The following is a 14909-nucleotide window of genomic DNA, read 5'->3' on the forward strand; positions in this document are numbered from 1 at the left end:
TTTCTGGCGCAACACAAACGCATATTTCAAGAAATGATGATACTGGAGCATAAATAGCAATAAACTTTGATATTGTAACATAAATGACAATATGATTCAAAACAATATTCCCAAATAAAAATGAACACACTATGGATTCAGTAATAAATAAAAAATGAGTCATCTGCAAAGCTGCAATGGTGAAGAATATCTAACGTCTTTCAGTATTTTGAGCTTCGCTAAGAAATACTATACCGATGAAATAAATGCTAACATTTTGTAAAATTAATCTACGTGCTGAAAGGGAGACACGGTTTTGTTTTCGTTTAAGTATTGAAACCAGTTATGATGAAGTAAATTATTCACTGGTTGAAACACTTGCATCACGATTCAGGATCCGGTTTTTAAGAATAAGGAATATAGAACCATATTTGTGGCGTATCTTAAAACCTGCATTGTGGTTTTACTTAACAGATGTTATGGGATAACGAATATATGAAGGCTTCGATTAAACAGAATAGCACAATAACTTCAGCAGCTATTCTCAAACTCCAAGGTAGCGAATTCAGCCTCATTAAATATTTGCTCAACTGTTTTGTCTACCCAAAAATGGGTTAACCCGAAGTACTACCTGCATTCTTGCGCCCCTGCAGGGGGAAGTTGATTAGGGTTGTCACCTTTTCAAATGCCCAAAGTGGGACATTTTTTATAGAAATGTCAGATTTTGCAGGACAAAATATACCCATGACCATTACAAAGGATAGAACTTCACTTTTGCCAAAATAAAAGATTATTCTTGCAGCATTCGAGTTGCTTATGCTATTCCATGTAACATTTAAGTGTCCCAGATAAAAAAAAAACTGTTTTATACAACTACTAAAGAAAATTTATGAAATATTTTTGTCCTAAAATCTCAGGACATTTGCCATTTTTTTATTTTATTTTTTCCGCAGAACACAGCCGCCCAAAGAGGGACTGTCCCTAACAAAGTGAGACAGGTGGTAACCATAAAGTTGCTTCAGGTTACCTGGACAGAGATGAGGTACAGAGCCTGACCGACATTGAGAGGCGGCACGTGGCTACCTGGTCAACACTAAGGTGCAGACAGAAATGGCACGAGGTTACATCATACCTCTCAGCTGTCCCTGGTTTTGACGCCGATTTTAGCTATTTCCCTTTTAATCCCTCCTAAATTGGTGACTCTTTGAAAATATGTGGTTAATTATACTTAACAAATATTGACAATAATTACAGTTATAGATTTTACTTCAGGAACTGTGTATTAATTCACGGTGTCTTGTTCTATCAACGTCTCACGTTGATATCACTTGTGTTATACCTTTCCCAGCCCCTCATTTCATACATATTTTCTTCTCCTTCTCTGAAAATTGTCTCCATTACCACACAGTCACACCTGCCCAGCAAAGGCATTGGTCGCTTGGCAGTGTGCAGTGGCTGCTGAGGACCATGTTGAAGTGCAATCTGGTCAAGTAACCTCGTGCCGCCACTCCCTGTACCTCAGTGCTGACCAGGTATCCTCGTGCCGCTTCTCTCTGTACCTCAGCGCTGACCAGGTATCCTCGTGCCGCTTCTCTCTGTACCTTACTGTCGGTCATGTAACCCATAGCTCCCAACCAATCAGGGACAACAAATCTCAACAGAATCGGGACAAATCCAGAAAGAATCAGGGACCTTTTTAAAATATTACTTTCAAACTATAGTCCGCCCTCACGCTTTATGATTCTAGACATCTTATTTAGTGAGACGTGTTCTAATGCCTCTGCTGGATTATAAGGACTTCGTGTTTTGCGAGGTTTGAAATTCTGAAAAATACGTAGTGGTGGATGTAGGGTAGCAGGTTTACTGAGATTCACCATCTTTTGCTTTTTGTTCTAACACCTTTATTAAATGATCACTTAAGGCATCGACACGCTTAATAAACAAGATAACAAACAATATTAGTATTTGTGATATTCATGCATTATGTATTACGTTTTCTTTTTAATTATTATTCACGCCAGTATTACATAAACTGCTCAATTCGTGCCAGACTGTACATTAACAGAGTGAAATATATACTTCGTGTTATTACATTTATAACACTGTTAATCCGTTTGGCATGTGTATCATTTGTTCACACTAGTGCATGCACAAACTAATAGAAAGGTAGGAAGGGGATTAAGCATCTGGACAAGGAAGGATTACCACCTGGTACCTGTCCCTCTTTTCGCATGACAGTGCTAAGCCAGGCTAAGTCCTGTGAAAAATCAGGAAAGTAATAACGCCCAGATATATTTACAGGAAAATGTCTTCTACCTTTCATTTAATGTTTTAGAGAACACATCTCAAACACCTTATTGTTAAATAAAACAACTACAATTGCGCAATATACACTTAGGTTTGGTTTTAGAGTGAAAAAATGTGGAATTTAAAGATTTGGTATGTTCCAAGTAATATCTCACATTCCATTAAGGATTGGGAATGTTCCGCTATGAGCATCTGAAGAGTAGCCAGCCACCTGGTGGAAATGTTGCAGATAGGAACTAGAAACAAGGACAAATGGGTAGTCATAATATCTCCCAGCCCATGATAATACACATCACTGCAGTGGCCTTCTAACACATGTACGCACATTAGACATCCCAAAGTAAAAATGATTTCTTACATTAACTTCTTTTAGAGATTTAATTTCATTAAATGATCAGTCAATAATTTAAAAGCAAGTCTTACGTAATAACGACGATGAAAACGTAATAAAAGCGACCTTTATACTAGGATATGTATTACCTGTCAAAACATATGAAACGTGTACATACCTGATACGTTTCAGTGGAGTTTATTGTATGCCTCAAATCTGCTGCAAATATCAGTGCCTTCAGCATATGATATTTGATCATTTAAACACCTGAGTCACACAATTAAACTTTAACCACAGGGGAACAAATCACAGACTATATAAAAATTATATTAGCTGAACTGTATATTAAAGTCTAGAAGTATTACTAGTCTGAGTAAAATGTATAAATAAATGCCCAAAAGAAAACCAGTAGAGTATGCAAAATATGGGTGGATGACATGTGTCGACCAGCAAACATATTTTCAGAGTCTGAATAAGCAAATGGGGTCATAAAAGAAAGGCCAGGAGTAAACAAGGGAGTTTTTTTCCAAATAGCAGAAGTGGAAGGTGTACTCACAGACTCTGATTTTCAGATTTTACTTCTAAGTGGCCTTTAGCAACACAAAAACAGCTACTGCAAACAAAAACACAAGAAGAATGCTTGACCCCGGAACCCCTAATCATACCACCACACAACTGTTGCTCAACTCCTACAGATGTTTTTTTTTTCATTTGTGCGCGTTTTCTCTCCCTCACACACACACACACACACACACACACACACACACACACACACACGGGGAAACGGCACTTGTCCTCCTGTGATGTCATAGTCGCAGCCACCTCCTCTGTCCCTTTAAAAGTTGCAGCTCCAGCTTGGAGTTTCAGGAGGCTCGGTACTTTGGCTTGCAACAAATCTGTACGAATTAGGGTGAATGGACACAGACTGAGCATACCAGCGATTTGGAAAACATATACCTAAAAGACTGCCAACCTTATAAAGGTATACAGCATTACATAGGTCCAGCTGCATCATGTCCCATCAGAGAGCAACCAGCCTGTCCAGCTTACTTCACATGCTCCCAGGACTCCTGGCAGCTGTGCTCTGCAGGCTGCGACCTGTTACCTGTGCACTCTCGGCATCTACACCACTACAGAATCCAACGTGGAGTGGTGGTCTGGTACACCTCTACACCGCCACAGAGAGGAACAGCTTTCACCTGAGGATCAATTCGGACGGCTACGTTGATGGCAGCTTTATGCAGTCAGCTTATAGTAAGTACACAGCTCAATCAGATTCAACTATTCCTGCAGCATATTATGATGCATGGATGAGTTTTTAAAGCTTAATAAAAAAGCAAAATGTAACGTGTTTTTTATTCCATGTTCAGACGTGGTGAAACTTTAAAAAGGAATGACATTCATAACTCTTCTCTTTGGTATGTTATACCCTACTGCACTTTAGTGGGTCTTTTTCAATAAATGAGGGTTCGGTGACTGTAGGGGATACCCGACTTGACCATTGCACTGCTTTTTTTTCTTGCCTTAGTTATTACAGAAAACCTAGCAGACTGTCATACTGCTTAGTATTACACATTTGCGAACAATTCATTCATACATTTTGGCAGTCAGAACGTGTATTACCGGAAGAAGGCAGGTTTCCAAACTGTCCAATGAAGTTTTAGAACACATACGTACTACTGAATAGCACTGTTTAATCCACAAATATTGTATAGCCTAGCAACTTTTTGAATAGCAGAATGGCCCCTACTGTAACAGTTTCAGGCACGTAAAAGAAAGGAAAGGAATAAAAAGCCATAAAAATACAAGCAAATAACTATGATACGGGCCATATATAGTCAGATAGACATATGGATGCCTATAGATAGATAGGTAGATGTGTGCATACATACACATGCCATAGAAGGGCAATTATGGTCTGGGGAGGTGGCGCGCGCAACACACATACATACACTGTAGAAAAGAAGGGGGTTATGTTCTGGGTACGTATCAAGTCAGGAATTTGGTGCACAAATCGGAAATTTCGGGAGGGACGCAAATAAGGAAGACAGTGTGATACCTCATAAATAAATAAAAACCCTGATTACGGGCTACGCCTTGTTATTAAGCTTTAACATGTAAGTACAATATATGCTGTATTTCCCATTTCCAGGTAAAAGTTTGTTCATTTATCCCGTTTGGTAATAAAATGGGCAGGCATGTTTAGAGGAGTTGCCATTAAATATAATGCAGTTAGGAATATAGCAAGTCGTTCTATGAAAAGTTCAATATTCCTCAGGTACATGTGGTACTCTGGTTATTACGTCCCAGACACAAGATTATTACATCACACTTGTAGATACGGACAAAAGCAGATGGTGTCTGAAGGGGCTTACACTCATGGCGCTCGAACTCTTAGCACAAAAAAATGGAAACAGCCAAAAATAACAAAGCCAAAAAAACAGGGACACATTTTAAATATTGCTCATGTAAACCCAGGAAGCAGTTAGACTAAAATGTCTTGTGTTAACCATGCATTTTTCCCATGAAAACTCAAATGCCTGCCATTACTTAGTGAATTCAGTCCTCAATGATTTGCCACAAGAATCCAGAAAATCACAAATTCTATGAGGAGCAGACCAAAGATAAGAGGCAAAAAATCTGGACATTCTGCGAAAGTCTGGACAGTTGAGACGTATGCATACTTGCTCCGCTAATTCATGCTTTGGTAGCCAAGAACTTGAAGGAAGGGGAGAAGTAGCTGTAGAGTATTCAGAGAAAGAAATACATATCTTAAAATTCCTACCCATGTGTCATACACAACCTTACTTATCTGGAGTCTGATAGCTCATTTGCATAGCAAAAAAAGCTTGAAATGAAATAATAACAATAATAAGAGTAATTATAATAAAGCCAACACCATACAGGCACGCCTGCTGGCTTGTAGTAGTAACAGAGAGCAGGGTGAATGATGTGTCACTCGTGTAGTTTATAAGAAGGCGGTCAGAAAGTGAAAGTACAATTCTGTCCTCAGTCCAGGAACAGGAAGTGTATAGTATTGTACCAGTACAGCTCAACTTGCTGCGTTTGTAAAAATGCTGCAAAATGAAATGTAGGAATTTATATGAATAGGAGTGGATGATAGTGAGTGACTGTGCTGGGATGTTCTCTCCAGCAAAAGTATATCTAAAATGTATTCTTCCAAAGACAAGATTTAATCAGCAGGAAGAACTTTTCCAAATAGTGTGGACCTTGTACCCAGTTTCCCGAAAGACAGTATCACCAAATAGGTGACTTTGTCCCGGAGAGTCAGATAGTATGGGTTTTATGGAGGCCCCATAAACTCTGAGTTTACTATGTACATTTTATGGTCATGTTATTAGCTTCTTTACATTTCTACCAAGAGCATCCCCCCACACACGCTTGATATTTTGTAATTAGGTTGACCCATACCTCTCAGCTCTCCAGATTTTTGCCTCATATTTTTTTTTTGGTCTGTTCTAAAAAAAAATCGCCCTTTTCGGGAAAAATTACTGAGAATTGGAGTCACTAAATAATGACATACATCCGAGTTTCAGATTTCATATCCTTCAGAAAATGTATACTAACACAAATCTTGTTACTCTAGCGGTATTTAAAATCTGCCCCTATTTTGGGGCCTTTGTCTCATTATTATTTTACGCTTTGTCCAGACATCTTGCAGTTACAGGTTGAGAGGTATGTGTTTTAAAAGGATCTGGTGATCAACCCCCCCATCCCAGTTATAAACATGACAATCAATCAAGCAGTCACTAAATTACAGACTCAGGTCACTAGTGCTGGTTACCTGTTACCATTTTAAAGTCTTCTCTGTTGCCATTTCGCCTTGAATGTAAAATGGAAAGTCAGTGGTGGGCAGATAGCAGCTAGGTTAATGCACTTTACCCTTTTCCCGGCTTACTACACTATTCGCAGATAATGTTTAATTTACGCGCTTCAGAATCCATGCTTTTGTTCCGGGGTCTTTATAAGTTTTCCAATGCTGTCATTTTTAAATCTCTCTCTCTCTCTCTCTTTAGAAGCAGCTAATCGTTAAGGAGATCATCAAACAGAGCTAAGGCTACGGAGTACTAATGATATTCTGACATTCACCTGGCATAGCTCTCAAACCCTTAGAGTAAGAAATCTGGACAAAGCCACAAATAATGAGGGTATAAAGGCCCCCGAATAGAGACACGTTTTAAATATTGCTCTTACAAACTTAGAAATTTGATAGGCAACAGGTTTTGCATTAACATGAATTTTCTGAAAGATATGAAGTCTGAAACTCAAATGCCTGCCCTCAGTTTCTGACTTCAGTCCTCAATGATGTGCCAGTGTTTTGCTAGAAAACCACAATTTTATGAGAAAGAGGCCAAAATATGAGGCAAAAATACGGACATTCTGCGAAAATCTGGACAGTTGAGAGATATGTCACCAGGTGGCCATGAGCATCCCTCAGTCCCAACTTGCACAGAGTATGACATAATAAGTCACTAGACTAGATGGTGGTCCTGAGCTGACTGTAAATACAAACACTCGTGTCCAGTGCATCATTTGTTAGCAAATGCAATAAATAAAACCACATATCCAATGAACAAGAAATCTGAACTCAAGAACTGCTAAATTTAGTACCACATGATAAACAGCTCGTTCATTTCAAGGATACAAAAATGCCATATAAGTTGCATTGGAAATAATCGATTTGGACTTCATTTCCATTAGAAAACTATGGGCGTGGTAGTTCAGAAGTAAAACCTCTGTTGGAAAGTTCTAGGGTGTGGAATTCAGTCTTGATGTGGTTATTGATTATATAGTTGCATGTTCTCTAACTGTGATTTTCTCTGGATACTCCATTTGCCTCCCAAAAACGTGGGTTGTGCTGGCTATACCAATAAGGTCTGTGCATATGTATGCGTGTGAATTTGCATTATACCTTATATAAAACAATATTTACCCATGGCTTTGTGTTTAAATGGGGTTTAACTGGTCAACAAATAATAAACTAATCTGGTAGTGCAGATCCTGTCATTAAGTGTAGAAATATTTCATATCACCTATATGGGGTGGGGAGACAAATAATTAATCTACAACTTTAATACTGCCAGATGGTTATAATCTTATTTTTTCTGTGAACAGGAGTAGTAACAATTCCAACCAGTAAATCCCATTGGTGTAGATGTCTAAGTATGTAGATATTGCCAGATACATGTCATCATTTTAACACCTTATTTGCAACTTCGAGATGATTTAATGCTGCCTTCCAATAGCCACCCTTTTCTTCCACAGGATATATTATAGTCACTGTCTACCCAGTAGGCAACTGTTTCCTGTCCTGCAACATCTTTGACGCACTGTTTTGAATTACCTATATACATTGTTTGCACATGCAATAAATATGTTAGGATATACCTGCTAGATATTTCATGACCAGTAACATACAACTCTCCTTAGTATGTGATATAGTTGTGGCCTAATAAACAAATGTCAAATTAACAGATTTTAAGAAAATAATTAAAACATATACACACAAAGACAAATTAAAACACACACACACACACACACACACACACACACACACACACACACACACACACACACACAAAGACAAATTAAAACACAGCACACACACACACACACACACACACACACACACACACACAGATAAATTAAAACACGGCACAGACACACACACAAACACACACACACACACACACACACACACACACACACACACACACACACACACACACACACACACACATTCAAACACACACACACACACACACACACACACACACACACACACACACACACACACACACACACACACACACACACACACACAAATTCAAACACACACACACACACACAAACACAAAGACAAATTAAAACTCACACACAGCAGCTACAGATAAACTGAGATACAGATAAATGGACAAATATTCCTAGCAGTTCAGGGTTCACATCTTAACAGTACACATAATGGAAACTTTTAAGTACATGCTTTTTAAAGTGTAATTGCTTTATTTGACTGTTCTTGAAAATAGGCTAGTGGGTTAAATTATAAATAAATATGCTGAATTTAGACACATCACTACTTTTGCCATTTCCGAGGTGCCTAGTACCATGACTCTTAGCACTGTATGCATTGACATACATCAAATAACCAAGAGCAGGAAATATTGTATCAACAGATAATGTTGTTTGATCAAGGCCAGTTTATTTGCTGTTTACTGGATTTTGTTAAGAAGGCAGATTCAATGTTTTCCTTTTTCCATAGACTAGCATTAGATAAAGGTTAGCCAAGACCCCTAGGAAATTCCATCGTTTTTCAAAAAAGTGTTATGATTCATAGATTAGTAGTAAGCTAATTGCCCTTGTGGACCATTTTTTAAGCCTAGCCAATTGCCCCATGTAAAAATCAAACACTGCACCTTGTGTCTGTAAGGTAAACACCTTAACCATTCTGCCATCCTCCCAACAAGTTCAATGTCTCATCCAAAGTGAGCCACCATCATGTGGAAGGAGTTTACCATTCTGCACCGAAATGAGCTGAAGGCGCAAGTATTCTAACTCTGAATTCATTTAATAACAGTACTTTTCTGAAAAAACTTACCAACATATCTGTCTGCAAGGATTTTGAGATGAACTTTAGGTTACTCCTTTCTAGGATTACCCAGCGCAGTGATGGACTATCTCCATGACAATTTTGCATTATTTTACAATAATTACTATCTGAAACTAGTAGCATAACTCAAGAATTACATGTTACAAAAAAAAAAATACTGCAACAGATTCCCATATGTAAGCCAGAAATCAGACTACTAACATACATACCACCTGAGACAAACTTTCTGAATGGAGAGCCATGGAATGTTTGGGGAAAATCACAACATTTTCTTTTGTTGGGGGAACGTTCTTCCTGTATGTCCATTTAGGGGATTTTGCTCCATCATATTTACCTATATATAATAACTCCATGGTCACAAGACATCTGGATAAAAAGAAAACAGCTTTTATGGCTGAAATGATGCTTGCATAACTACAATCTCACAGTAAAGATGAAAACATTCCAGAAGATTCTGCTTTGGGGGAATTGATTCCAGCCTTTTATTTACAGGAGATCTGCATTCAGACAAATGCAGACCTCCCCACTACAACATATATCCACAGATTGAATTCACCATTGATTCGGTTTGTAAAGGGGCATGCGCTTCCTTTAATCTCCAGTCACTTTAGAACTGACTAGGTGAAGGTTAAGGAGGGTGCCAGCCACCTTGCAAACTGAATTAAATGAAAATGCACTTTGGCAATATGATTGATTGGGGATATGCTTCTCAAAGAATAAGAACTTCATTCTGAAATTCACATAGTTGTCATGACTTTCTTGTTATCAAAAAAGTTAGATGTAGGATGGGGCAGTAATTGGAACATTTTTTCACACTCCCACATGTACACATTTTAAATATGCACTTATACCAGAGATTTGGTCAAAATAAATGTATTATTTTTTTGCTCTGTTGAATCCATCTATAAATATAATATGTGTTATTCTGTCTATTCCCAGGTGCTTTGTCAATAAAGGCAGAAGAAGCTGGCCATGTAGTTATAAGGGGCGTAAAAAGTGGGCGCTATCTTTGTATGGATGTCAAAGGAAACATTTTTGGCTCAGTAAGTATTTTTTGCCTTAAAATGTATGTACCTTAATTAGAACATAACTGCAAATAAACTGTTTAAAGGATCAATACACAGTAATTATCTACTCCCCTTATGCATGTTTACGCTCATTTCTGCATAGTGAAAATGCTGTCCCTGCATATCATAAGTAAATGGGTCACTGGTTCAGTAAGTAGCCATTTAAACTGATAACAAATAAATGATACATGCTTATGTCCTGAAATTCAAATGCATCGTCTACAAGCTTAAGTAACATTTAGAGACTGAGTAAAGTGACTAATGCTGGTTCCTCAATTATAGCATGGAAGATGACATTATCAAAGACACCTAAGTCTATGTTCTAAACAAATTCACAGAAAAACAGGTGACATAATAAATGAACTTCAAAGATACAGCCCACCAGAGTGGCACAAATCGTTCAAGAATTTTTAAAATAACAGTTTTGTAATGCATAATACTAGGTGATAACATGTCACAAAGGTCCACTTCCAAGACAGGTTTCTGTTAATGTAGGGACCAGGATAACAACTTCATACATATAAGTACTTTTGAGACTGTAAAACAATTGAAAAATGACAGTTGCAAATGAAGGTGCACAGTTGATAAACTAGGTATCTTGCTCCAGGAGGTTTTCTCAAAATATATGTTACTTCTTGTGCAAAATAAATCAAGAAATAAATAAAGTAAAAAAAAAAATCTTTGTTGCCATTCTTGCTTTGCAATAAACTGTCACAATGGATGCAGCTCATGTTATTAAGTTACTTTAACATGAGCCACAACCTACATAGGCCAGCACATTAACTTAGATATTAGCAATGGCTTTTTATGGTGGAAAAAATCCACCACATCTCCGACATGAGGGTTTCACATTATGCACTGACTAAACTAAAACAGGCAATTCCAAGCCACAAAACCTTGGTGTAAATTACAAAATGTTTTAATGAAAGACTATTCAGAGAAACAAGTTTGGCAGAGAGTTTAAATAAAGCCACTAATATTAACAGCACCTGAAACATTATTTGTTGTGTAATTACATTTATTTTTTTAAACATTTAGGCCCTAGATGGTATATGCCATCTCAATAGCTGTGTTACTAGCAGTATTAACACAGTCGTATCTTAAATGGATTTTTAGTTATCACATAGTGAAACAGTTAATCTATCTATATCTATATATATATATATATATATATATATATATATATATATATATATATATATATATATATATATAGATAGATAGATAATATATAGTGCATATGTTTCTTTGTCTTTTCTTCCTGATTGTGAGTCATCACAGATGCATTCATTCTCCACTTATCATGGTGAACATACAAGTAGTTAGTTCCTCAGTTAGAAATACTGCAAGAAAGACTCTGCCAAGCTTGAGTTTTCACTGTATAACACTTTAAAACTCCTGTGGTGGAGGTCCATGGGATATATGCAAATAACCCCTTAAGAACATACCAATGTTTCAGCTACTTGGCTTCGATAGCAAGATGGGAGTCCTCCTTGCAGTTTTTACTGAATGGTTCACCTGTGAAAGAGAGACACAGAGTGGGAGACAGATAGCTAGGAAAAGTGCTAGAGAAAGATATTAGAAATATTACAGTATAGATTTGACATAGTATAACCTAAGTGGGAAGTAGTAATGATAGCACAAATGCTTATGGATGACATGTTTCCTTTCCCCCTAAAAGCACTCACATATTAATCTTTCTTTCATAAACAGTAAATAATCTTGAAACCTGTTATATGTATAACATTTCAGAGTTAAGAGATGGGAGAGTGTCCCAGGGGTTAAGCCCAATATTGGAAACTGTTCTGTTTGTAAATCTATGGCTAGTAGCAGTGTGGTGAAGATTGGTAAGTAAGTTCAAAGGCACATCCTTTGGGGTTAGAAAGCAGACTGGAATAGGACAGTAATTTACATTTCAGAGTATAAAAATTAACAGAACAGTAGCCATCTCAGCATATTTTTGTTTACAGAGCTACAGCTGAGTTTAGTCAATGTCTGGTTTATGTTTAGTGATAGTTTAATCCATATACTAATATACTTTATAGTACAGAGCGGATGAACAAAAAGATAACATACTTAGTGCAAATAAAATATGCTCAGTTGTCTGCCTCAAAAGATTTTTTGTAAAGATGACCAGTGGATCCAGGGGTCCTGGAGAATGCCCCAGCTCCATCTGTCTAACTCCATTGTCACTGTTTGTTTGCTGATATGATGCACTGTATGCTGATGAGTGATTGTAGTCTAGCTGAATCAATAATTTATTTTGGCTGATTTTTTACTTTACAGTCAGATCCATCACATTTGCATAGGCTAGCTGAGCAGATTAATATCCATTCCACAATATAGTCCATGTGTCTGTCTACCATGACAGAGACTTCATATTAGAGGTTCATAAAGTGATTCAGCCTGGGAAGAGAGCTCCCATGGAAAGTCACAAGAACACAGGATGAGCCTTACTTGTAGTACAAAAGGCAAATAGTATCCACTCTATCTCTCTTGTTTCTGCTTCTTCCTTGAGTGAAGGCCTAACCCAGCCTGCTGTGATGCCAATGTAGTATCACAGCTCAGTTTCATATCTTCACTGCAATGAATTGTGGGGTGAAAAAAGTGGGCTACAACATGGCTGTCACTGTGCCATTGTGGGTTTACTGCAAGACCTACATTTATCTGTGAAAATTGGCAAACAGACTTGGTGGCAAATAGGGTTATTAGTGTTCAGTTTCAATAACACTAGAGCTGTATATGTCTGAATGTAATATATATTGTAATGAGAGAAAAATAAAGAAACTGCTTTCATTGGTATCATCAATAACACGTTTCCATATTTCTTGTTTGTAGCACACATTTAATAAAGATGACTGCACCTTTAAACATGAAAATCTGGAAAATGGCTTCAATGTGTACCATTCTCTCAAACACAGAATGCTGGTAAGTCTGGGCAAGACCAAGAGTTACTACTTGCCTGGCATATTGCGCCTGCCTGCATACTCCCAGTTCCTGGTACTGAAGAATGAGATCTCCTCCATAAACTTCATAAATATTCCTGACTTCCATAGGCACAGTCGAAATCTGGACATAGATCCTTCTGACCCACACCAAATGCTACTTCCTCAGCAGGGGCACCCCATCATGGTTGTTCCCCTTAGGTTCTCTCCTCAGTTTTCTGAGCTGCCTCAGGATTCCATGAGAACTAGCTACAATGACATGATGGAGTCAGATGATCCCTATGCAATTCTGAAAGCTGGGAAAAGGATCAGCCCTCGGCTGTTCATCAGATAACAAAGATGAATGCTTCTGCTTTAGAAAAGACACAGTAAATGACAACATGGCCTAATAGAACCATACACTTGGCCTTGAACTGAAGATGGGTCTGACACCATTTGTAGCCAGCTACACACCCACTTATGTGGCTTATATTTTAAAAATCAAGCACATCCACACATGATGTCTTCGTCATTGTGTGTTACAGACTAAGATGCACTATAGATTTGTTTTAAGAGACAGCCTTATTTTGTAAGTGATTATAACTCACAATATTCTTTCTGAACTTTAAGTGCAATAATGAGAATGCTGCATGGATGTAGAAATAGGTCAAATGAATTCAAGTCTTGGTGTGTTGGCATCCAGTTTTAATGGGGCAGGAAATACTCTTAGAATCACTGTCGCCTGTGTAATTTCCTGGCAGTGAGATGTGTCCCTTTTAATATTTTTCAATATTTCTGCACATGCATCGTCATTTACTTGATTTAATCAAGGACAAGGCCTGCTTATTAGAGGTATACCATCTACCAAAAAAGGTTTCTTCAAACCAAGAAAAAAAAAAAAACTTTTTATCTTTTACCCATCTTATACCCCAGATCTAATAGCTTTCCAGGGAATTCAGTGTTTTGAGGTATTACGCCATATTATTTTTATTTATTTATTTTACTTAGGAAGCCATTGAAGAAGGACTGTAGCATGTGCTTTACGTACCCAAGCAGGAAATAGTCAAATTAAAATTTTTCACCAATTTCTCTGTGGAATTGAACATCAAAATGGGTGACAACAGTATGCTGTCTGATGATAAAAATGAACAGAAACGTTAAGAAATGCTGAAAATTATTTTAGCAACACTTCATATTCTGTAGTTGGTTTTCCTCTTTCTACACAATTCCTCAATGTATTTTTTTATTTGGCCCTACTATGAATCGTTGACTTCCTAAATGTCAGCATGTCAGGAGGATAACAAAATGGTCAAAAGTAGACAGGGAAAAAAGTAATAATTTGTATCTGATTTATGCAGGTGGGTGGTCAAGTTGTCCTGCACCACTCTTGATGTTAGAGGAAAGCCCCCCACATTGATACACACACACACACACATATATATATATATATATATATATATATATATATATATATATATATATGCAATACAGCATTTGCTTTTATCAGTTCTGACATTTCAATGCAGTTCACACTATGGTGGGGATCGGGAAATGTACCCTTTCTGTCACTATAGTGCGATCTCAGACTTAGTATATTTAAGTAGCAGGGGGTGTGGGGGGGCTCAGGGGGGGGCTTGCCCCCCCTGCAAACATGTTATTTACTGTGCAATGCA

General features: G+C 37.6%; 1 protein-coding gene across 1 annotated transcript; it reads left to right on the plus strand.

Annotated features, from left to right (window-relative positions):
• Nucleotides 1-3522: 3522 nt before the first annotated feature.
• On the plus strand, nt 3523-14675 carry FGF23 (fibroblast growth factor 23). Its single transcript, XM_044087111.1, has 3 exons — nt 3523-3871; nt 10185-10288; nt 13151-14675. Exons 1-3 carry the CDS (start codon nt 3631-3633, stop codon nt 13589-13591), a joined length of 786 nt encoding a protein of 261 aa, XP_043943046.1. The 5' UTR covers nt 3523-3630; the 3' UTR covers nt 13592-14675.
• The last annotated feature ends 234 nt before the right edge of the window (nt 14676-14909 follow it).

The sequence above is a fragment of the Protopterus annectens genome, chromosome 11.part0, assembly GCF_019279795.1.
Source record: "Protopterus annectens isolate FY-2018-M chromosome 11.part0, PAN1.0, whole genome shotgun sequence".
NCBI lineage: Eukaryota > Metazoa > Chordata > Ceratodontiformes > Protopteridae > Protopterus > Protopterus annectens.